The sequence below is a fragment of the Passer montanus genome, unplaced genomic scaffold (genome assembly GCF_014805655.1).
Source record: "Passer montanus isolate IOZ18808 unplaced genomic scaffold, ASM1480565v1 scaffold60, whole genome shotgun sequence".
Taxonomy (NCBI): Eukaryota; Metazoa; Chordata; class Aves; order Passeriformes; family Passeridae; genus Passer; species Passer montanus.
In genome coordinates this window covers 4,294,886-4,319,779 of record NW_024371038.1, presented here as the reverse complement: position 1 = coordinate 4,319,779, position 24,894 = coordinate 4,294,886, and the positions used below count along the sequence as shown (strand labels likewise).

The window sequence follows — 24,894 nt, the reverse complement described above, 5'->3', positions numbered from 1 at the left end:
GGGGCGCACAAAGGGCCCGCGCCCCCGGGAGCCCCGAGCACCGAGCGCACCGCGGCCAGCGCCGCGCCCGGGGCTCCGCCGGAAAGCGGCAGCAGAGGCAGCGCTGACAGCAGCCGGGCCCCGCGGCCAGAGCGGCGGGCGCCGGTTGTGCGCGGCTTTGCTGAGGTTTTTCTCTTAGGAACAAAAGGTGTCTCACGTTGTCCTGCTAGACTGGCTGCTGCCTTGCAGGGGACAATTACCTAATAAGAAGGAAAGCCTTTGCAATAAAAATTACACCGCTAAACAAGCGGGGATAAGTTGGTGCTCGGTGTCTTTTTTCACAGGTTTGAAATCTAAACGTGGTCTTTAATAACCGGTTGTTTCACACGCATGTCTGGTTTCAGGCTTCAGCAGATCCCCAGATCCTGTCTGACTTGTAGCGGAGTAGAGAGGAGACCAGGGAGAAAAGTAGTTACTTTAAGCATTGTAATTTATGCTTTACAAAACAACATTTTGCTTTGTTTTTTTTCTTTATTGGCTTTCTCAGGATAGTTGTGGGTTCTGCTGCAAAGTTTGATGACATCATGTAACCAAATGTCTTCCAGAGCGGTTGCTTCCAGTATCTAAACGTAGTGATTTATCTACATCATTGCACACTGAAAAAAATCCCCAACAAACAACCCAAACCTAAAAAAGACTAAAATGTGTTGTGTATTATTGCATGTGAATTAGGAAGAAAGTAGATGCTCTTTTACTTTAAAGATTGACAAAGCGGTGTAGGTTTAACAGCGATCCCTTAATGGGGACAAGATGGGAAGAAGTTCTTTGTTCTTTCTTTCAGTTTCTTATTGCCATCAGCTTCCTTAGGGCCTCCTGAGGAACTGTTCCCAGCCTGTGCATTAGCAGAGGCTTTGAAACTGGTGTGATTCACACCTTTATGCAAAGGGCCTTCTACTTCATCTTGCTGAGTTTTGTTTTGCGCACGTTCTCTGCCTTCAGTGCAGGTATTGCAGAGGGGTGGATGTTTTGGGGCAGCTGCAGTTTACTTGTTTGTAGGTTTCTGTTGTGTTCTTTGAAAATGTCAGTGCAGCAGTGCCATAGAAAACAATTCAAGTGCACCAAAGGCGAACTCGTCTCCTTTCAAAAAACCCAAGCAAACAAAAAGAGCCTCCAATGAACAACAAAATCTCCAGAAGAGATGTAGCTTTGAGCTTTTAGAATGTTGTTCTCACTGTAAGGGATCGAATTTAAACGCAATTATGTTATATACAGGTATATTGTGTATCTCCAGTCTAGTGTCTTGCATGGGATTGTGGGTTAGATGTGTGTCTGTTCATCTGTATAATTCCAGAGGACCAGCAGATAATGTCTCTGTAAAGATCAAAAATTCCCTTACCCAGATTTTTCTGTCTCATGAAGATTTGAAGAATTAGAATTTGAAGAATTCCAACTCATGGGGTAGCAGTTTTTGCTGCCAATTATAACCACACTTTCTAAAATACTGGCCTTTGTGCAGACTATTGTGTTATGGGTTTTTAAATGTGCTCTTGGGGTAATGTAAGTAGCTGTAGAACCTCCCTGCTTGAATGATAGTTACTGTTAAATACCCTTGTTTGAAATTTTCAGTGCTGATCTCCAAGCAGTGTTTTTCTGCAGTAAATGGACAGCTTCATAGCTATGCTGCCTGAGGGTCCAGCTGTGCTGGATAAAAAAATCCCTTGGTTTTGGTTTTTATTCTTTATTTGCTCATTTGCCATTGTATTAGTGTTCAGGGAGACCTTTTGTTTGCTGTGGTATTTGAACAGATGAATATGACATGTCCTGATGCTTTTTAAGAATTTAATTGAGGTCAGGATTCAGTCTCTAAGCTTAAAATTTATGTCTAGTTTGGGGTGGTTTTTTTTTTCTTTGTTTTGGGGTTTTTTTGGTTGTTGTTTTGAGGCTCCACCCTTCTCTTGTTTTGCTCCTTACCTTAGTTCACACTAGTATGGTGTCTAGTCTGGATCTCTTTTCCTCATTCCTGCAGAGAAAGCATGGAGCTTGTGTGCTGTTCCCAGCTGCAAGGAAACTTGTCTGCATGAGAAATGTGTAGGTAGTCAAACTAGTGTAATCCCTTTGAAGCTGATTCCCTGTTTACTTGAGATCACAGAAGATAATTGATCCAAAACAAATATTCAGTGGGGAGCTCTTTAAACTGATTGAAACGGATGGTTTCTTCTGCAGGCAAGAAATAATTTTCTTCTTGAGCAATGGGGGAGTTTCTGCAGTACGTGAGGTTGACATAGCATGAGATGATGATGCAATCAGATCAAGCTGCAAACTCGATTTTATGTTTGTCTCTGATTTATGCTCCATTGTCTTGCTGCAGAAGGTGTGGAGCAAACAGGAATATTGGGCAGCAGGAGGAGAGGTTCCAGTCCATTCAGCTGCTTCCTAGTGGCTCCACCCTTCCCATGGAAGTGTTGTTTGTATTAGGCAGGCATTTATCTTCCCCCTCCTCTCATGTTTGATACAGTGCCAGTTTCATCTTCATAAGAAAGTGAGGGTGTGCAGGAGTATGGTTTGTGTGGGGAGTTAAATTTTGCATAGCATTTGGCTGCTGCGTGTCCCTGACTTTCCCTCTGAGCCATCCCTGTGGCAGGAAGCTTTCACTGGGCAGTACCATTTTCCAGACTTTTCAGAGGCAGCAGAGTAACTGCGGTGTTATCCCAGCCCTGCAGCTGCCACCCCGAGAGGTCAAGCCCATGCGAAATGGAAGAGGAAGGGAAACAAACTTTATAAAGTGAAGGCTGTTTAACAAATGAGGCCTGTAAACAAAATATCTCTGTTTTGCAAGTGTGCAGGAGGGCAGTAGTGTTTCCTGCTTTCCTTCTTGAGGGCAAATACAGATTAATGAAAAAGAATTGCAGTCTGTGGTGAATAATGCAAACCAGTCCTGAGTATGGTTATTGTGTTGCTCTTGAAATTGCTGAGGAGAAAATTCTTGTCATCTATTTTACCTGCTACAGGCCAAATAAACAGATTTAATTGCTTAGTCCAGAAATTGCTATTTTTCAATTAAATATTTTTATCTGGGAACCAGATTAAAATCATTATCTTTCAGATTTTTTAATTAGTGATTCAATAGTGAGATAAGTTTTGGATGTCTGTGGTTGAACTGTTAGGCTCTCTCCTTCCTCTTTCTCACCTCACCGTTAAAAACATAAATAATATCTTTTTCCATGCTTAAACTACAACTCTTCTTACCATATATTTGCTTTACCTTTCTGTGTTTCCTCTAGACTGTTTTCCTTTAACAAACCTTAGGTTTGCTTACTGAATTTTGTGAACCCTAGGTAAGAATGTTTGCTCCTGGTAAAAGTGCATTTCTATCAATGTTGTCTGAAATTATGCAATAAAAATTGAGACTGTACTGGATAAAGGCAGTGAAAATTTAGGCTTTAAGAGCAGAGGAGAATATTTTCTGTCACCATAAAAGACAGTATAAGATCTCTGCATTCCTGTTCTCTTGTATGTAGACATCTGTGTAACTTTTAAAGAAGTAATATCATTTACAAGTTTTGAATTAAATTCAGATGTTTAGTTTAAAATAAAATCACCCTGCATGACCATTTGCATTACACAAATCTTCATTTTGTTGCATGGGGAATAAATAAGAAAATCTAATATTTTTGGTGCTCTTAGAAATATTATCATAGAAATATATACTGAAAAGGGAATGTCAGAGAAAATGGCAGAAGAATTTATAGGAGCAAGCATTAAACTTTAGTTTGCTTCAGTTAATTCATGGTTTCTGATAGTTGATCATGGCTCTTGAAGTTAACATTTTCTAGCTAAATATCAGTTTCACTGTGGAAAGCACTAAAACTTTTCTCTTTGTGTCCAAATTTTGTATTTTTTTTCAAAGCACTGTGAATTTCTTCAAGCTGGATCCAGGCATTGGTAACAGATCTGCAGTTCAAGTGACCTTCATAACTTTGTATTTAATGTTACAGTTTTGATAATTAAATCCATAGCAAAACTGTTCATGAAACATAAATATGACTGTGGAATAATTCCATAGCTAAATGTACAATCAGTCTATGTTTGGCACAATAAATATGCATCACTAAAAACACATTATTGAAATAAAAAAGGAAACCATCTATTTTGTTCGTTAGTTTTAAGATGCATTTTTTTAATGTATCAACAAGCAATTTATGAGAATTCTCCAATTTGTTTACAATTTCTCTGCTGGTTACTTGTTTCTGATGCTTGGTTTCACTTTGACAGTATTAAATGTCAGTTAATCATGTTCAACAGCACTTGCTTGGACGTGGCCCTGCTGCCCTGCACTTCCAGATCACCCCGTGTGCCTTTGCTGGGCAGGTGCTCCTGCATTTTGAGAACATGTTTGCCACCTCAGTTGCTGAAACATGACTGTAGCCTCTTGCTGGGAATTTTGGAAAGGATTTTTTTCTTAAAGATACCCAGTGAATCACTGGCTTTATTATTTGTATTAATTTGTATTCTCCTAGTGTTAGGTCCTGTGTGTGAAGAGTTCTCATACTCACTGAAAACTGGTATTAATGCAGATTAATTAGATTTTTTTGTTGCTGTTAAACGAGGAAGGTAATCCAGCAGTGGAGAATCTTAATTACAGTGTTTCCACTGATCTTCATCCTTTACTGTCTATCTCTGTGTGTCTACCTTGATGTGTCTAATCCATTTGCCACTTTCACTGTTACAATCTCAGGACAAGTCTGTACTGCTAGGCATGATCAAGTGTGAGTTTCCAGTTCTGTGGCTGCTTCAAGAGAAGTATTAACACTGCAGCAGTAAGATGTAGCCCCCCTAAGAGGTGCAGACTGATGGTGATGGAACCTTCCTAGCACTGGGTTGACAGTTCATAGCAAGGATACATCACTTACCACCAGCAGAAGCAAGTGATTTGCCATGGAAACACTTCTCTTGCCAGCAGCTTGGATGTTAGCACCCGTTCCTGTTCTGGACACCTGCCTGAGCCCACAAACGGGACTCGCCTTCGGGAGGCCTTGCACAGCCCCACCTGGTAGAAGTGCCCTGTCCCCAGGGACGTCTGGCAGCTGCTGCTGTGACCCAGGAGTGAGCTGCCTTTGCCCAGTGGTTTCAGTGCCCAGTAGAGCCCAACACTTCACTGCCGAGCTGGCCCTTGTCTTTGGGCCTCTCAGACGTGAGGCACGGAGCAGCGCAGGCCGTGCCGGAGCCCTGGCTGTCACTGCCCTGGCAGGTGTCACTGCCGTGCTGAGCCCTGGCTGAGAGCTGCCATTTCCAGTTCTGCTTCTCATCTTACACCCTTCTTTCTAAGAGGAAGGTGATGAATGGCACAGCATAGCCAGGATTAGCTGCTGCTGCCTCATGAACATCGAGGCAGAGGTGGAGCCCCACACTGCTCCTGTGTGTGGGGACAGACAGACAGCGCTGCCAGTGCTGCACCAGCACGGGCACCGTGAATGAACAGTGAGGGTGTTTGCTGACACTTCTGGTATCCCTACCCTTAGCGAGCACCCTGTGTCTGCACTTTCAAGTTTAAAGCATTTTCTGTCCATGTATAAGATGTATTACAGTGGCCTTGTTTATGGTGGATAAACTTATAGTTAAACTTTCAGTAAACTTCTAGTAAATACACTTTTAGTAAATCATACACTGGTGTTAGAAAATCATAAAACGTGCTAAGGTTAATTTTTAAGGATATAAGTATTTTGCATCCTTTGAATGCTCACAAGCTCACAGTGTACCTCCTATGACTAGAACACTTCTGAAGAAAGCAAATAGAGCTTGACAGTCATGACAATTAAATGGGATTAGCAGCCTCAGAAAATAAAAACTATGATTTGCATTACAGTAATGCTTGCTTGTTTGAAATTTACAAATGAATGTGCTCTTTGTGTGGTTTCAGAGTTAGACTTAGTTTAAAATTTGGAGAAAAATACTTATTATAGTCCTGTTGCTGAGTCAATACCCATAAAAGACAGATAGATGGATGCACGCATTCTTGTAGGACAGCAGCACATCACTGATTTTTGTCTCACCTTGTCTTTTTTGACAGAGCATTAATTTGGATGCTTTTTCTTGCCTGCAAATAGTTTATAATTTGCCTTGGAGAATAAAGGATAGAAACTTCTTTGTACTCAGAGTTGTCAGCTTCTGTAGCTGCATAACACGGTATACACTGGGCATCTGACACGGCCTTTTAAGGCAAACTTTGTAGAGATTCCCATCCCCTATGGAACTGTACAGGAAAGGCCTTCAGTAAAAATGGGCTCCAGGCCAGGACACGTAGGGCAATTTGAAACAGATTTTTTCTAAGTGAGATCATGTGAAAATCCTTCTTTTTTTCTTTAAGAGGGACTCTTGCTTAAAAATGGTTTTTGTAAGTATCTGTTTCTAAACAACTGTTAACTTGTATAGCTGTGTTCAGCAGTAAATGCTTTCTTTTGAGTAAATACATTTGGTTCTGCAGTAATGCCTCATAGTAACTTATGTCATTGTTTCTATTTAGTAGGGTTGAATGACACTGATTTTCTCAAAAACAATTTTGACTTTCTTCAGGTGGGTGGTTCTATGTTTGGGACTTTTTTTTTAAAGCTGCAATAACCCTTCCCCTCCTCCCACCACACTCACCCTTCCTCCTCCTCAAACCAGTGCAGAGTTTAGTAGATATTTAGAGGGGAGGCATAATAAAACTTCCTGTTGGTTGTACAAAACTCTCTTACCCAAAGATGTAGAACTGGCAGAGGCTGGCAGGCGTCGGTGCCCCTGGAGGAGCTGGCAGCAAGGGAAGGCTGCTGCAGCGAGGATGAAGTGCTGCGGTCACAGCCACGGTCTGCTGCCCTGCTTGGACTGTCCCCAGCGCCTTGCCCGGGCCCAGCAGCTGGGCCAGGCTGAGCCTGAGCCTGCCCTGCTCACTGATACTCCTTCACTCAAGGTGTCACAGCCACGGTCTGGTGCCCTGCTTGGACTGTCCCCAACGCCTTGGCCGGGCCCAGCAGCTGGGCCAGGCTTGGGAGCCTGAGCCTGCCCTGCTCACTGATACTCGTTCACTCAAGGAAACCTGACTTAACCATTCAGTGCCTTTGCTGCTTCCCTTCCAAGACTCAGCCCTGTATTCTGGGGTCAACACAGGATTTTTCTTGAGGACTTTAAAGGCAGGACTTCATTTAGACAACCTTTTGGTTACTGAGTAATCCTTAAGAGGTACAGTGAAGTGAATCAGTATGTGGCTTGTGCATACACACAGGACCTGAACACCAATTATTTGCCTAAATATTTCTGCACTTTCTTGCTGTTCTGAAATGCTTGCCTGAAGATGGACTCTGATCGACTGAAAAATCCTAGCTGTCTCCATTACAGATGGATTCTAAACAAATCTTCTTGCCCTGTTTGAATGTTTTTACCATGGCTCTTCCCAAGGATAAAACAGGACATTACTATTGCAAAAACCTTACTTGCTTTCCTGCTAAGGAAGCTCTGCCATTATAGTGCTTTCCTGCTGATACTTCTACTGCTGCAGTCTCTTATTTATAGACAGCATTATCTTAGGATCCCTGGTTTTGCTTGAATAACAATAATTTAATTAAAAATTATTTTTCTGTTGTCTCTAATCAGTTGGTTATATATTAGAAGCCTTCACAGAAAAAGGTAAGGCATCAAGTACACATGCATTTAGGAAGGGATTTGGTTATAGTTAAATGTTCATGGTGAAAAGCAGCTCCTGCCTTGCTGCTGACGTGGACCCCAGCAGAGTATTTCACTCCTGTGTTGAGCATGGGCAGAACACAAGTCAGAGCTGAGGCCACTGCACTCCAAGTACACCCAAGGAGGATGTGTTGGAGCAGGAGCTCTACTGCAGCTCCTGTTGAGATTCCCACTGTGTGACCAGCCTGAGCTGCCACTGCTTTGGTTCACTTCATAACACTGGGGGTCAATTAGAAGTTCCATTATAGATCATAATTGCAAGTCAATACTGTGTTAAGTCAGTGAAGCATGTGTAGTTCAGGCTCATAGCTGGTGTGCTAAGACTAAATGCTCTTTGCTTAATTTTGCAAGAGCTGTTCCCTTAACTTGCTGATATTGTTGTATTAATCATGCCCTATTCAAGTAAAAAGTACAAGTAATTTTTGAAGAAAATAAAGACTAATGCCTTTTTACTATGGTCTGTCTTGATGCCAGCCTTTATCATTAATAAATGATGGTATGAAAATGTCTTTGATATGGAAAGCTACTTCTATTTGAAAGAACCTAGCTGGTTTTAATAAAAAAGTAAACAACAATTGTGAGATTAAATATCAGCAATAAAGCACTGGTCTTTGAATGGATGGAACAGAACTGGAACAAAACAGAACTAACAAATTTAAAGTTCAATCAGTGCACTGTAGCATTTTGTTCTGCAGAACAATAATGGAAACTTAAGTCATTGAGAGCTGAGACCTCTCACAGTCATTTGCAGCACAGCCTTGCCCACACATTCTTCTGGGTGGGTATTTCAAACCTGCTCTCGATTCAGGAGTGCAGCATAGTGACACCACAGCTTGCCTTGTGCTATCCTGAGTTTTGGATGCAGTGTGTATGTGCATCTCCTACCCACTCCCAGCAGTGCCAGCTGTTCTTTTTGCTTGTGTTGAATTGCTGAAAAATAGTGCTTTAAAAGTTTCTACAGGGTATTGAATCAGAGTGTTACTTTGGAGTTTGACTGTCTTTTTTGCTTTGTCACTTTTCTTACTCATAAACTCCAGCATAACAGGCTTATGGCTTGATTTGTACATTACTAAAACTACGTTAAATAAAAGATTGAACTACAAGTTCATGTAATCATAATTTTTTTTCACTTTGTCTTACTTTTCTTCTTAAGATGTATATTATTAGAAAATTAAATAAACATTTTCTAACGTGTTTATGGTCACCCTTTAAAAAAATATTGTTATAACACTTTTTAGTGGTTAAAGCACAGCTTGTCTGGGTGGCCAAATCCAAAATATTTTTGAATGGTTCCTGCATTATAATCAACCTTGTGCATCACCTCCTGAACTTTAATTGGTCAGAGATATACCCAGGAGGGGGTGAGGTAAAGGGCCAGAGCAGCAGATTATCCTTGTCTTTCATTCTTTGTGCCAAGTTCATTCTTGCAATATTTTTGCTGGCAGTAAAGCAAAACAAGAGTATGATAGACAAGGTCTTCTAAAGCTTAGGGTGTGAAATCTGCACTAGTTGTGCTTCAGCTAAGAAAACTAGCAATGGGGAGAATTACCTCAACCAGAAAAACATGCTCTGTGTGAATTGAAAGACCTTGATCTACTACCTTTATGAGAGATAAATCTAGGCAGCTCTTAGTAGCTGGAAGCAGCTAAGGAAGTTCTCAAGGAATCACATATTTCACCTAAATTACAAAAAATGAAAGCCAGATTGAATGATTACGTACAGGGATGGTAAGAATGAGAGGAATCAGTGTTTTCTTTATGAACACCTATCACAGACAGTGCAGTGAGCCTGTTTAGCTGATGTGAGTTGGAGGAGTTAAATGGGTGCAGGCTGACAGGCAGCCAGGTGCTGTTGGTGGGAAGCACTGGGCCCAGTTCACTGGAAATGCTGTTACCTCTGCAGCTGTCCTGGCACCTGTGCACTGCCCAGTCACAGCTGTGCCTGGCATCACAGCCCGCAGCAAGGAATCCAGTACCTGAGCTTACTGGGAGGGGGCAGATTAGAGTGATAAGAGGAGAGTTCTGAGGTTTGCCTTTGGAAAAAGTGCTGAGAAATTGCAGCATGGACTGCCTCTTTGCTGGAGAGACAGAAGGAATGGGCATTTTGAGTAACTTTTATAGCAACACTTGAAGTGACAGACTTCGGCTTTCTTTAGCCAACTTTTCTGGGAGGTATGTTTGAGTTACCACTTACCTGCTTTCTGCTGTAGAACATAATTACTCTGGTTTGGGTAAGGGAAGAGGATTTGCAGAGCAGAAAAAAGGTGTGGAGCAAGAATGAAATAATCAGAATCTGCAGTCCTATTTGGGAGGAAAGTTTGAAAGATTTGTCAACATAGTTGGGCCTTGGGGAGGGGTACCAAGTCACAATAGTTTGCTTATAAAATTACATATTTGGAAGCCATTCTCTTGGGGAGAACAGTGAATAAACTTGAAAGAACATCTAATTTGGTCTTCTGTAGTAGAAATAGATTAGAAAAGTATTCTGAGAAAGATTGAGTGATCATTGATGTTACTGTTTCTGTTTGCAGGCTCCTTCTAGGCTTTGAGAACTACTGTTCCCCCAGAGTTACAGTAACAGTTGTCTCAAGAGATGCTTCCTGGGTTACTACTGGAAAAACAAAATTGTTTTCAGATGCTTTGGAATTTTGTTCTGTTTGTGCACCAGACTGTTCTGTATAATTTTTTTTCCTTTCCCCCTACAAAAGGATATTAACTATGCCTCACTGAGGTCTGCCAGGTTACCAGGATTTTCCATGCAGCACTCAGTGTTGTCTCAGGAGACATTACTGCTCGTGATGTCAGAGCCTGTCCAGATTTGCTGTGTCATACTGGGGCTGGGTTTCAAAGCAAGATTTCCCTTCCCATCAGGGACTAACAGGCTTTTGGCCATTGGGTTGGATCAGCTGTGTCTTAGCTGAGAACAAATTTCATATCCCAGTGGATTTTTGAAACAAAAACCAGCCAGTGGTTTAAAATAATAGATAGTGGATACTACTGGAACCATGTTCTCTGAAGGAATATAAATAGTTCAGCAATATACAGACTAAATAAACAGAGAAAAGGTACTCCATTCCAAGAAGTATAAAGTATGATGGCATGACCAGAAGGTGCTGCAGCTGACAGTGGAAGCTGATGGCTAAGGAGAATTGGAGTCACAAGCCAGAAAATTGTGACTTTGGCAAAACATGATGAGAGCAAAAAGTGCAAGAAAAACTGAGAACATGTTAGAAGAAGTGAGGGTGTTGCAGTAGCTGCTGAGTACAAGAGGGAAGCAGCATTCAGTCCAAGGGCAGGCATGTGTCCGAGTTGTCGGTGCACTCTGGGGGAAGAGATGGTACCATTGGCTTCTTGAACAGCTTGCAAAAACGTCATAAAATCCTACTGGACAGCCAGGGAGTAGAACACTCAGTTCTTCCAGCCAGCTGATCTGGCAACAGGCACCATGCATGACTGCAGGTATCTGTACTTGTAAGATGACTTGGAAACTTTGAGGCATGGTTTGTTCTCACTTCATAGAGTTTTAACTGGTGCCTATGGGAAGAGTGCCAGGAATTTTGGATTAATGCTCATCCATCTCTTCTTTAAAGATTGTAGCCTAAATTTTGATTTACAGAGAAAACAGTGAGATGTTGGCAGGGTATCAGTTACGCTACACATAAAAAAAACCAAGGTTGAATATTAAGCAAAATGGATACAGCTGTAAAATTTTTGTGCTAAGTAGCATTTTGGGATGTAGTGAGAACTTCCAATGGTAATGTTAATGCAGTGTTCTCTGCCTTTCTGTACAACAGTCCATAATGACAGAAAAAAATGCATCTTCAAATACCAGGGCATACTGAGTTGTGGCTTTGAATTTTTGAAGTACTTTCTTCTTTGGTTTTTATCTGTATTGACACATTCCTGTTACATTTGGAGTTCTTGGGCACAAATAGGCCTCCTAGGACATTTGCTTTTGCATGCAATCCAGGTCAACATACGTGAAATTAACAGGAAATTTTAATTTTCCCTTATTTATGGTGTTCATTGGGTTGGTACTTCAAATAGCAAGCTTCCCTTGACAATCACCTTGGTACCCTGTCATTTCATCTTCTTACCCACTTTCAGTAAAAACCAAAACTTCATATTTTTCCAGTCTTGGGTTCCCTGTCTCAACTTACATAGTGTGCTATTTATTTATGCTATGACTAAATAATCAGTGATTATGTCCTTGCCACTCCATCAGCTCTGAAGCTGAAGATTAGATATGTAGAGTAATCTGTTTATACCATAGAATTTTAACCAGAAAGTTCTAGCTTGCTTGTATAATTGAAATATATTTTAAAAAATCCTTGTCCCTCTAATGGGAAGAAGTTACCCTTCTGCGCCTTTTTCTTGGTTATTCACATAGCCACTAAGCTCTTAACACTTTTATTCTCCCAGGTATTTAGCTGTGTAAATTTTAGATAGGTGATTCAAAAGTGTGTTCTAGAGCAGCAGGTGATGAACGGGAATTCTGATAACAATTTGGGAGTGGCTGTGGTCTGCCTGACTCCTACTTCTGAGCAGTAAGAGCTGTCAAGAACTTCTTTTGCCTTGATACCAGGAGAGAATTTTGCTTTCATCTTTCCCCATACCATGACAAACCCTTAAAAGGGGGAGGAAAAATATTTCATCACGAACTAGTGCCAAGCAAATGAAAAAGAGGTATCAGCATTGGTAGCTTTGGCCTCAGCAGGACAAATCGCTGCTGAAGGTAGTGCTTATTTCAATGCAAAGGATGTTTGCAAAGGCAACACTGAAACCACAAAAATTCAATTTCACTCAAACAGTTCTGAATTAATAAAGATTGAAAAGTTGATAAAGGAACAAATTTCTGTTTAAAATTGAAGCTGTACAAGCTTAGGTCTTAAAAGCTGGAGGTTTTAATTTGTTGTTTTTCTTTGCTTTCAGTAGTTTATGATCTGGATGTGTAAAAGTAAGATTAGTATTAAAACCCCTGGCTAAACATGGATTAAATTCTGTACAAGATGAATATGCTCCTATACTTATTAAAAATTCAGTAAGCTTTCTCTATTCAAGCTTGTATTTTAATTGAAAAGTTAGTAATTTTGTGTCACTTTAAGCAAGAATATGGCCATACCAAATTCCTCCCTATGAAGAACATGAAAATCCAAACCTTAGGGCTCTCTCTATTTTTCTGTCCTCTTTGGTGAAAAGGCATATATGTAACCTCTTCCTATGCTGTCTTATCTTGGAGTGAAGTCCTGGTTATTTCTCTTGCTCTACATGTACTTTATTTACCTCAGAAAACCAAAATGTACAACCTACTCTGCTGCAGTTTTATATGGATACACATCTTAAGTTTTGTCAACAAACGCAGTTCCTATCATAGAGTGTTGATGTACTTCAACAAGCACATGCTTTTTTGGTTGAAACTATGATGAGAGAGCAGTTTTTTTCAAATTAAATTTAGCATGCTGCACATTAAACCTGGGGAGGGCAGGAAGCCTGCAGCATTAATCAGAAATTTCATCAGACCTAAGAAGTGCAAACTGTTATGACATGATGTTTAACTTCAAAAGTCTTGTCTTTTATACCTGCTTTTTAACTTAGTAAGATTTGTGTTTGCTAGTCCCAGTGTAAAAAGTAGTGTAGTGTGTTTAAACTCTTCCTTGAGATCCTGTTACAGTAAATTTCTAGAGTAGCAGCAGTGCAGCCAGCTGAACTCTCAAACTGGAGATTTGGCAAACACGGAGCCCTTAGCGTACAGTGTGTACTGTGTAATTTGGAAAAGATTAGTATAAAAGGACAGCTCAAAGTCCATATGATATCAGTTATGGTGTGAAGTACTGGTTAACATCATCACTCAAACTAAACATGCTACAGGCACACGGAGTAACTTCAAGGGACACAGACAGATCATTAAAGCTGGCCAGCAGAACTTTGCTAGCTTCCAGGAGTTCATGAGCTTGATAAAAACGGTGATGATTGTTACTGTCCCTGTACTACACATGGAGAGAGGGTTTCTACACTCTGAGATCCCCCAAACAGGAAAGTCCTACCTGAACAGAACTAGGTGTGAGAATCAGGTGTGAAGGTGCTAGAGGAATCAAATTTAACCCAAGGATTCCAGCCTGAAGGATACATTGGCATAAACACATGTATATCAGTGTGTCATAGGCTGGTAACATGCTGCATTTTCCTTCCACAACCTTGGATCACCTATAACTTTGACCACTTGTATAAACTGGTTTCCTTTCAAAGATATTTCTATTAAACCTGTATCTCTGAAGCATCAACAGAACATCAACATCAACAATTTTATGTATCTTTCGACATTTGCCAGAAGAAAGAAATGAACAGTTGGCTTCCTGCTATCTTATATTTAACTTGTGTAAAATCCTATATCCATTGCTACAAATGAATCATTTCTACAGTGTTCTGAAACTGTAGGGTTTTTTTTTCATGGCACTGATGGTACTTTGAATGAAGCTGCTTAGCTACTGCTTTCATCTTCAGTGGACAGTATTTTCTTTTGCTGTAGACTTGTAAGATTTAAGTATCTTCCACGAAGGTTCAGTATTTATAAAGGATCAAATGTTGGGATATTTTTGATTAGTAGTAATGGAAAAAGACATTTTTTTTTACATTCATATCAAAGCCTCTGGCTTCACCTCATAGATAGCAATCAAAGGAAAACTGGAACATCTCTGATATCCACATGTGGAAAATATGAAATACTCAGTAAGAGTGTTACATAACTTCTGGTTGTGCCATTGGGAATAGAAGAGCTAAGGATTCAGAATAAGTGTAATGCCTTATTTCTGGTAGTATCTGACCTGTCACTCTCCCTGTTTAATCCCTTCTTCTCACATGTTTAAAGCCTGATTTGAAAGATTCCACATCTGAGTTTTCAGATAGATGCAATATAATCTGCAGCGAAACTAGCACCAATTTTTACTTTTTGTAACTTAGTTTCCCACCAGCTCAAAAATCAGAACAAAAATAATGCTTTTGGTGGCAATAAGAACTCTCCTCATGTGTATAAGTGTTTTTTACTTCCTGTCTCTAGATAACCACTGTAGTGATACCCCAAGGCAATTTAAAACCTCTTGAAAAGCTCAAGATTTGAAACATTGTAAAGTACTCCAACATAAAGTAAATATCCTTCAGAAGTGATAAAATTCCACCTGATTACTTCCCAGGTCCCTAAGCAATGGGGTCAGTAATTTAATATTCAGTTCAGTTGTAATCTCACATATGGAATGCACTTACTATTAAATGAGGAAAATTTCTGATTTTTTTTGTTTTTTGCCTGCCAAGAAAGATTAAAATAGCCACACTTGCAGAAGTCTTTAGGGTTCTCACTCTTACTGGCTTCCATATTTACTTTTTTTTATATTGGGAAAATATTAATCTTTATGTCTGTTGGTGGTGTGATCACAAACTTAATTTCCTGGAGCATCAAAATAGAAAGTTCTGGCCTTTCTATGAATCCTGTTCCTTCACTTGAATTGGAGTATAGAAATAAATTATATACTGTACGTCTTGCCTGTACACGTAACTTAAGGTTTTGTGGGTGAGGTCACTTTTGCAAGATTTTAATAGGTTCTGTAATATGTAAGCAGAGTACAATGCTACAATTCAGTCTTTTGGGGAAGATGTTTTGGTATCTTTCTCCCTTGCACATATATTTATTTTCACACAAAATCTAACTGGCTCAGTTCTGTCCAAGACTGCTTTTTTTTCCAGAGCGAGCTAGTTGGGTTCTGCCAGATGTTACTGGGGAGACAGATTAAGGCTGTGATCACGTAAGCTTTGCTTCCATAGGAAATAAAAATATCCATGAAAAATCATTTGTAAGCTAATCACTAGGTTAGGAAGGAGAAAGATGACAGCTGACTTCTTCATACACCATTTTCAAGATGCTACCCATCCCTTGCTATTGTTACCATCACTGGAAATGAATGTGGTTGTGCTGCTGCTGGGCAAACTTAAGGGCTTGCAAGGGGGGCTATCTGTCACCCACAAGACGAGACCACAGCCATGTCCTTTGAAGCTGTGACCTTCAGTTAGCTTTTCTAGTCTGCTTCTAATCTTAGCTAATATCCAAAAGGTGTGATTAAAAAATAAAGTAATGATATTTTCCTTGTTATCTTGTACATAATGCTGCACAGAATTTTACACCTTAGTCAAGATCTAAATATAGAAATGGGTTAGCCCATTATCCTGATCTGTAACTAAGGCACCATAGCACTACTATTACAAATAGTCTAAGGAGAATAAGTAATACTCAGACAAGTTTTTGAAGTAAAGCCAGAGATACAAGAATTTTCCATTCCCCTTAGAAGAAAAATAGGGAACAGAGTACTGTAAATTGTAGTTTGGTCAGTTTGGAGTCAGGGATTACTAATGCTAGCCAAAATGTAGCAATTGCCTCTATCCAAGTAATTCAGATATGTTGGCATTATAATCTCCTTCAGTATAAATGTAGCTGCTAATAGCTGGCCTTTCTTGGCTGAAGTCTTAAATTGTATGTAAAAAGTCTCAGATGTACATCTTGCTCTAATGTGAATGGCTGTACACGAGTTTCTTGTTTGTAAGCAACTGGTGTAGCTGAGCTGACTTCCTACACATTAGAAATACTGCAGGCACATCGTGTGCTGGCCTGTCAGGTTTCTCACAGCAGCTCCTTCACTTCCCACCCTGCTCACTGACCCATGCAGGACGGCTAATGAAGGTGGAAATGCTGCCAACCTCTGCACCAGTGCAGGTTATTTATCCCACACAATCTTGTAAGATAACTTACTTTGTTTGCAGAAAATGTAGTGATGATTTCAGGAATAAAATTTATTTTGTCCAACTTGCCAATATCGAAAAAGAGTGCAAAGGTGACAGGTTCAGCCTGAAGGAAGTTGGAACTGCTTTGTGGTGCATTCAGGGGAGGGGAACAAAGGGCAGAGTGAAAGAACATGGATGCTGTTGACAGTGGTGGTGTTGAAGTTCACTGCTTTGAAGCATTCCTTTCACATGGATTGATTTCTAGTGACTGAAGCATGAACTTACACACAGAGAAGTCTGAACATCTGGAAAATGAATTTTTAAGTCATCTTTCTAACAATTCTAGGCCTCTGCTTGATGCCTTAAACTTCAAACATTATTGCAGGTTTTCTTCCTTTGCAATTAAAGTATGAGATCACAGTTTATTCCAAAAGAGTCTTCCAGGAAGGGCAAAGAGAAAAGAAATAGCAGGGATACTAAAGGTTAACGATAAACCAAGACACACACGGCCCCCAGAATCCCCAGTGAGATAGCTCTTCATGTTGTAGCAACAAGGTAAAAACTTACTAGGTCATCTCCATTAATCATAAACTAGCTATAAAAGCAAACCCACTACAATCTTCAGATGAATAACTTCAAATCTATTATATAAAATTTCTCATGTAGAAATTTACACGTGAGCAGTAGTACTGATGGCATGGCAATTCAGAATATACTATTTCCCATCCTTACTTCCTGCCAAAGTATAATTTGAGTCAAATATTTTTTTCAAAAATCATTCCTCTGTAGCTGTCAAAAGACTTTCTAGGAGCTCCAGGAATTCTTACTCAAAGAAAAACTGCAACATGCTTAAAAGTGCTTTTCCTAACAGACCTTTAGTAAAGCCATGAAAATTAGAGTTAAAGGGATAAAGTACTTACGTCTGTACTCTGATGTATAAAATACAGTTTAAAAGTCTACCAATAAAATTGCCGGATGACAGCTATAGCATACTCTGAAATGGAATTGGGGTGGGGAAGAGCTGGAGATTTCTCTCCTGAAGTAACTTTATGACTGCTTGTGTTACAGATTGCCCTGAAATATGACCCCCAGATAGAAGAAGATCTGCGTAACTGGATAGAAGAGGTTACAGGGCTGAGTATTGGTGCAAACTTTCAACTGGGATTAAAAGATGGCATAATCTTATGCGAGTAAGCATTTATTAAGTAACCTTTTTTTAGGAGTTTTCTACTTTCAAGGAACTAAGAAGGGACTTCCTGAAGTTTCCCCTTGAAAAGATGTCAACGATTACAGTCAAAGATAGCTGACTGTAGGGTGGGAGACAACTTCTTGGAAACTATTGGAAAAATGAACACTTAAATCTCCTTTATATTTCAGCTAAGATTTCTAAGTGTTTCTGAATTTAGTGGCGTAGCTCATTTCTGTAGTAATCAAATGGCACACAAAAATTCTTACAGTCTGTTAGACTTGTGAGACCTGAGAACTGAGCTTGTCCACAGTATGAGCCAAGAAATTAACCATTTTGATGAAACTAATGCAACTAATAAAGCATGAGTGAAAGTACTATATAATGCCTGTACGGATGGTATAAGGATGAGATTTATTGTTTAAGCATTTCCCTCTTTTTCACCTCCCCAGGCTTATAAATAAGCTGCAGCCAGGATCAGTGAAGAAAATTAATCAATCAAAACTAAATTGGCACCAGGTAAAACAAAAAAAAAACAACCTCAGAACTACCTCTAACCCCTTGAACCCCTAAACAATACTTTTGTTCTGTATTAACAAATTTGCTGTGAAAATGGTACATCTTAAATCTTAGTAGCACCAAGTTTACATATGATATATGTCCAAGAGTTGAGGATGCTGCAGACTTGAGAAGTGTTTAACAGAGTGCAGCTACAGCTGAGGTGGTTCATCAATGGCAGTTGAGTACCTGTATTTAATAGCAGTGCAATAGCTGTTCAGGGAAGTGTCAGATGGAAGAACAATCTAGAGCCCTATAGCAAGGCCTTTGCCCTTTGCCCCAGTTAAAAAAAGAAAAAAGTTTTCTTTTATTGAATCACAACTGAGTTTTCCATCCAGGCAGTGCTGTAAGATATTAGGTCAACAGCCTGCTTGTACCTACAAATCTCTGTATGAAGTATGCTCCTGAGAAGGTGTCAGGAACAAGCACTGGAAGGATTGCTGCCTAGAATTACTGCCTTTATTGTTGCTGGGTCTAACTTAATACTGTTATGTCAGCCTCCTGGTTTTCTTGGCATTGAACACTTCTAAATATGGGTGAGGATTTTTGTTTTTAAAGTTTTAATACCTCTTAAGACTTCAGAAGGAAAGAAGAGATTCAGTCCTTAGTCTTTGTGTTCCTCATTGCTTTCCAATTTCTACAGCACATAGTGCTAAAAAGTATTAGCATAGTGCTAATAAACCCCAAGGCTTTTTTTTCCCAGGAGGTGAACAAGATAATGCCTTCAGTCCATACAAGGATTCAATCCACATTATTATGGCTTTATTTTATTCAGAATTATCAGTTGCTAAAGTCAAATAGCATGGATACTATGTCAGATTTTCTAATTTTGAAGCAGGTTTTAGATGAGGATTTCTCTTGGAAGGGACAGACAGTTGAGACAAGTCTTATCAAAGCCCACTCTAACCAACTATATGGTACTCACTGATGGAGGGATGCTAGGCTAGATATTCTCATAGTCTGATTTCTGAAATCAGTATTAAAACCAACAAAAACTTCCCACCAGTCACTCTTAACCATGCCAACTATTTTGTCCTGTTTGCACAAGGCAAGGAACTTAAGTAAAACAAACAAACAAACCAACACCAGAAGGCTTTAAAATTTCTTAATTTCTGATCTGAAACACTGTAGAAAACTTTTTTTTGTTTCTGTTTAGCTGGAGAACATTGGGAATTTTATCAAAGCCATCCAAGTCTACGGTATGAAGCCACATGACATTTTTGAAGCAAATGATCTTTTTGAAAATGGAAATATGACTCAAGTACAGACTACTCTAGTGGCACTGGCAGGTCTGGTAAGTATTTACCTCTGGAGCTGGCCCAAATCCACATGCTAGTTCAGATGCATCTTTACAACCCGTGTAAATACAGAAAACAGCATCCAGCCTGTCAGGAGAGGACAGACAGTACTGAGAGTCTGAAGTGCAGACGTTGCACTTCAAAGAGCTGTGTGATCCCACATGCCCCAGGGAAGGCTTAGAGTTCAGAGTGGGGGTTCCTGACTGCTTCCATGTGCACACACAGAACAGGGCAGGCTCACAGGAGAACACTGATCCCTGCAGAACATCCTTTTGGCTCGGGTAGCTTTGGAGTGCCACCTTCAAATGGCGTGGGGACCTGGTACCTTCTGGCAGCCCTGACACACAGTCTCATGGAGACAGACCTTCTTGTGGGCAGCCCAGGCTTAGAGAGTGGAGACAGAAAACACACTTCAAACACTGAACGTTCTATTTTCCCTCTCCCAAAATAGGCAAAAACTAAAGGTTTTCATACTACAATTGATATTGGTGTCAAATATGCAGAGAAACAAGCACGAAGTTTTGATGCAGGAAAACTAAAAGCTGGTCAAAGTGTAATTGGCCTGCAGGTAAGTATGAAATTCAAGTTTGCAGTAATTTGTTACATTTGAGAACAGCTTTCTTGCTTTGATTAAGTGAGACATTGTTCATGCAAAACCAGATACAGAATAAAAATATATTCTTATCGTGGAAGGAGGAGTGAGGTTTTAATTCTTGTAAGCCGTTGATTGCCTTTATAAGCTCAAGTCACTGCCTGGAAGGTTGGTTTGTTTGTTTTAAATCTGCTGTAAGAGTGATAAGGAGGAAAGGAACAGCTAATATTAGCAGCATCATCTCTGTCTTTTAAGGTAGTTTTAAAGTAGGAGTCTTTGGATAGTTAAAGTTCTTTGTATGGTAGAAACTTGTTTTTTCTCTCCTCTTTCCTTAGTAATCATAAAAGCTAAAGTAAAATCTTAAAATTCCTGTGGTAGAGAAATTGTGGCAGTAGAAATGAATCATTACTGTCCATGGTAAAAGATACTTTTTACATTTTCAGGCATACATCCATTCCAATTGCAATGCAGTTTAAGATGACAGTTGCCTTTATTTTTCCCTTCGAAACTTTTGAAAGGAGAAAGGGTAATATATTACAGGTAGTGGTCAAACTACATGAGGAAAACAAGCACTGAAATTACTTTTTTTTGGTCAGCCATCACAGTTAACAGCCCTATTTTTTCCTTAGACTGTGCTTAATGTACAAATAAAAATAATTTCTTCTGTCCACTTCTTCCTTCCTCCAATAAAGATGGGCACCAACAAGTGTGCCAGTCAGGCAGGCATGACTGCTTATGGAACTAGAAGACACCTCTATGATCCAAAAATGCAAACTGATAAGCCATTTGACCAGACGACGATTAGCCTACAGATGGGCACTAACAAAGGAGCCAGTCAGGTAAGCAGGACTGTGTGTGATGTGCAGGATGGACACAGCTCTCAGCCCAGGGGGACAGGACTGCCTGGAGTGGTGCCCAGCAGCAGAGTCTGACAGGCAGCAGTGAGTGGGTACAGTTCAGCTGTGCTCTCACACAGTAACTGAGGAACTTGAGTCTCTTGTCTTAACCAGTGTGTTCTATACCAAGTGTCTTAAGGCATAAAAATGTTCTGGTGCTTCTAGAATTACCTGCTGGCAGTGTTATACCAGGAGAAAACAGTAACTTCATTATAAGTATTAACTAGACAGAGGCAAAAGAGGAATTGCTTACTGGCACTACCTTAGAATGCTTAGTGTGTTCTTTCCAAAGAGGAACATAAACTGATAAACTGGACCTTTCTGCAAGGGCTTTCTTCTGTGACTCACCTGCTAGTGAGCAGATATTACTGTGCTGTGTTTTTTTATATTTTAATTCCTACTTTTCAGCACTTTCACTAAGGCATACTAATTGAAATCATAAATCTAGTAATCACAGCTCTTGACCTTCTTACTGAACCTCTACAATCCTGTTTTATTAGGCTGGTATGCTGGCACCAGGTACCAGGAGAGACATCTACGATCAGAAGCACATATTACAGCCTGTGGATAACTCAACAATTTCGTTACAAATGGGTACCAACAAAGTAGCTTCTCAGAAGGGAATGAGTGTGTATGGGCTTGGACGGCAAGTGTATGACCCCAAGTACTGTGCTGCACCCACAGAACCTGTCATTCATAACGGCAGCCAAGGAACAGGAACTAACGGGTCAGAAATCAGCGATAGCGATTATCAGGCAGAGTACCCAGATGACTACCACGGAGAGTACCAAGATGACTATCAAAGAGATTACCATGGGCAGTACAGTGACCAGGGCATTGATTACTAGCTTTGCATCAAAAGTTCAGTATTAGTCGATTATTTTATTCAGTAAGAACGAAACTAGCCTTGTGGAATTGTTACCTGTCTTTCCTACACACTACGCTTAATGTACCTAAAGAAATACTGCCTTACATACATTCCTTTCTCCTTTCTCTGCCCTTTCCCTGTCTAGTTGCCTTTAGTGCTGTAACAGCTGTAGTCTACAGCATAAACAATAACTGCATATGAAGTAAAAGGAATACTGTGAAAGGGGGAGTGCTCTCATACAGCCAGGTTGTTTCGTAAGGAGCTATGCATTCTCACAATCTCTACTTAAGTAGGTTTTTACATACCAAGTTAAGCCTTCATTTTACATATTTACAGCTTTTCTCCAGAGGAGATAAAAGAATCTCATGCTTAAAGTTACATGTGGTCTTTGCCAATTAAATTTAAGATATCTCATTAGTGATTTAATATCATTGCTATGTTTTTAAGGTATTGTTTGCTAATGTTAAGTCCTGCATTAGACATAAGTGTGCATTTGTGATTGTGTATTCATTCCATTATCAACACTGACCAAACATAGAAATAGTTGTCTTACTAAAAAGGGAGCTTGTACAAAGTCTTGAGCCAACAGAAGTTCCATGATTGATGGTGCATTTGCCTTTTATTGTGCCATAATATATCCATGTAGAAATGCTTTTTTCTTCCTTGAACTGTATTTATTGCCACACTTCTGAAACTGATCCCATTGTATTTTTATAAATAAATATTTTTTTCTTAAAGGTACGTAGATGATCTTGTCTCATTTGTTATGCTACCGGTCTTAAAGATTAGGTGTCATAAGAATTATTCCCAGATAAGCATCACCTTTGCCTATTTTAAGGGTAATGTAGAATTCCATTCTGTTGCAACTTGAGTTCATTTTTTTCCACAGGATTTAATCTAACTATCTTGTAAAAATCTCTCAGGAATGAGTGTCACTGACTTAATAGGAGAGGAATGTAGGTCCTTCACAGCTGGGTTCACTTCCCCTCTTCATGACTCTGAGGTTATGACCAGAGATCTTTAGCTGTTCACTAAATCCCCTGCCATTTTCTCAAGGCAAACAAGGATCACACATATTTATTGTTGCCTCTGCTTCAGCCTGTTGCCTTTATGCCATCACTTGGAGAATGCAAAACACTCTTGGTTTAGATTATGTAAAGACACACACAGTCTGTACCTGCTGAGTACCTGCAGCAGGTGCTCAGTTTCTGATAGCAGAGCTTATTCCTAAATGGAGGGTGCTTTCTTCCTCATCATGGAGTGCAGAGAAGCTACACTAATTTACTGGCACTTTTTAAAAGGAGGAAAAAGAGCATGTGTCAATGGGGGCCAATGTTGTAGTTTCTAACTTCTGTAAAATAAGTCAAGGTTATCTTAAAAGTGTTCACTGCAGTTTAAACATACTACATTCACATATTAAATGTTTTACATTTGTGAGTTCTGGACTGATGAAGGATTTTTTCCTCAAGACTGGAAATTGTTTGTGCGTGCTCCGTTAGTTTCTATCATCTTTGAATGTGATGTGATCTGACTTTCAGCTGACCTATTTGTTGTGTAAGTCTTAAGCTTATTTATTTTACAGAATTTAAATTAGAAAGGCTCTCTAGAGGTCACTAGTCCAAGCCCTGCATCTGATGCAAGAAAATTATTAACAGCAGATCTGTTAAGACCTGCTTTTCCTGAATGATACTTTTTCCCCCCTTCAAAATAGTAGTATTTAATTATTTAGAACTATTGTATTGAATGCTGAAAAGTAGTTCTACAATCAACAGCAAAATCAGCAAAAGCTTTTTTATTTTTATAGTTTGGGTGAAAGCAATCTCTTTCTGAAAATCTGACCATGACCTCCTTCCTTATGAATGCAAAACTTAGGCTTTAAACTACTTGCCCCTTATTATGTACTTAAACAGAAGAAACTTTACACATAAGCTGTTATTGGTATGCATGTTTCATCCACAGAGAGACCCAGTGGAATCACAACTGAATTCAGAGTTTGAAGTAGACGCCAAGCAAGACCAAAATCAAGCTGCTTTGCTTAAAACAACAGGCTGCAATAGTTAGCCATTTTCTGGTTAGCAGACACCAGTAGTCCCTGTCTCTTATTTTTAAGAAACATAGTTATAAAAGTACCTTTCATTCTGCTGAATCTAATCTTCCATAGCTGCAGGAAAGATGAGTCCACACTTACTGGGCTGCATTGCAGGGCAGACATCAAATTATTGGAAGTGGCTTAGCCCAGCCTCAGAACCAGCAGGAACTGTATTCCCAGGAGCTGTGCCTCCTTTGCAGCTGCCTGACTGCAGTACCTGCAGGGCAAGGCAGCCCTGAGAAGCAAGCAGTAAATAGCATCAGCTTCTGTAGGAGTGCCTTATCCCTCTAACTCAGGTGGAGGCTCCTGCCACACAGGAATGCTACAGCTGGAGCTTGTTGACACAATTGCCAGTGCAGTGTATGTAAGATTGGGAGGTCTTGAGTTGTAAATGAAAGCTACAAAGCTATGCTTTCTGTACAAATGTAATTAAAAGCTACCTATTTGGAAGCCTTCTCTAAAATTACACAGTTCTCAAAACTTATTTTATAATGTAATTTCTGGACTAATGACAATACATTATTCCTTAAACAGCATACACTCAAATACAGCTTAACTGGAATTTTTCAGTACCTTCCTTTTTTAAAAGTTATCCCAGAATTTGTTGGAAGTGTATGAATCTTTTCTCCACTCTGGAGCTGCAGTGAAGGCAATGATGCTGCATCATAATTACAATGAACAGAACCACAGAGTTGTTGAGATTGGAAGGGACCTCTGAAGGTCATCTAGCGATTTTCTGAAAACAAGGACATACTTAGATTAAAATTTCCCTCCCTTTTTCCCACCAGAGTTCTTGAGTCAAAGGCCAAAACTTGCGGCGTGAGTACCAAATACAAACAGGAAAAAACCCCTGAATGTGTAATAAGAACTGGGGTTTTTTTTAACTTCAAAGCAAACCTCTTCTGCTTTGTAAATTGGTAAATATCATGTTTACATTGTGAAGACACTGC

General features: G+C 39.8%; 1 protein-coding gene and 1 long non-coding RNA gene across 2 annotated transcripts in view; one reads left to right on the top strand and one right to left on the bottom strand.

Moving 5' to 3' along the window:
- CNN3 (calponin 3) overlaps positions 1-22,596 on the top strand; it is a 23,231-nt gene extending 635 nt beyond the window's left edge. Inside the window, exons 2-7 of the mRNA XM_039727043.1 lie at positions 17,526-17,647; positions 18,096-18,162; positions 19,358-19,495; positions 19,951-20,067; positions 20,784-20,930; positions 21,488-22,596. Of these exons, the coding sequence (XP_039582977.1) occupies positions 17,526-17,647; positions 18,096-18,162; positions 19,358-19,495; positions 19,951-20,067; positions 20,784-20,930; positions 21,488-21,835 (939 nt within the window). The 3' untranslated portion in view covers positions 21,836-22,596. The remainder of the gene's footprint in view (positions 1-17,525; positions 17,648-18,095; positions 18,163-19,357; positions 19,496-19,950; positions 20,068-20,783; positions 20,931-21,487) is intronic.
- Positions 9,868-24,403, bottom strand: LOC120510814. Its single transcript, XR_005629597.1, has 2 exons — positions 23,986-24,403; positions 9,868-11,228 (listed from the first exon to the last, which is right to left on the bottom strand). It is a non-coding gene; the product is annotated as an uncharacterized LOC120510814 (long non-coding RNA).
- Between the last annotated feature and the right edge of the window lie 491 nt (positions 24,404-24,894).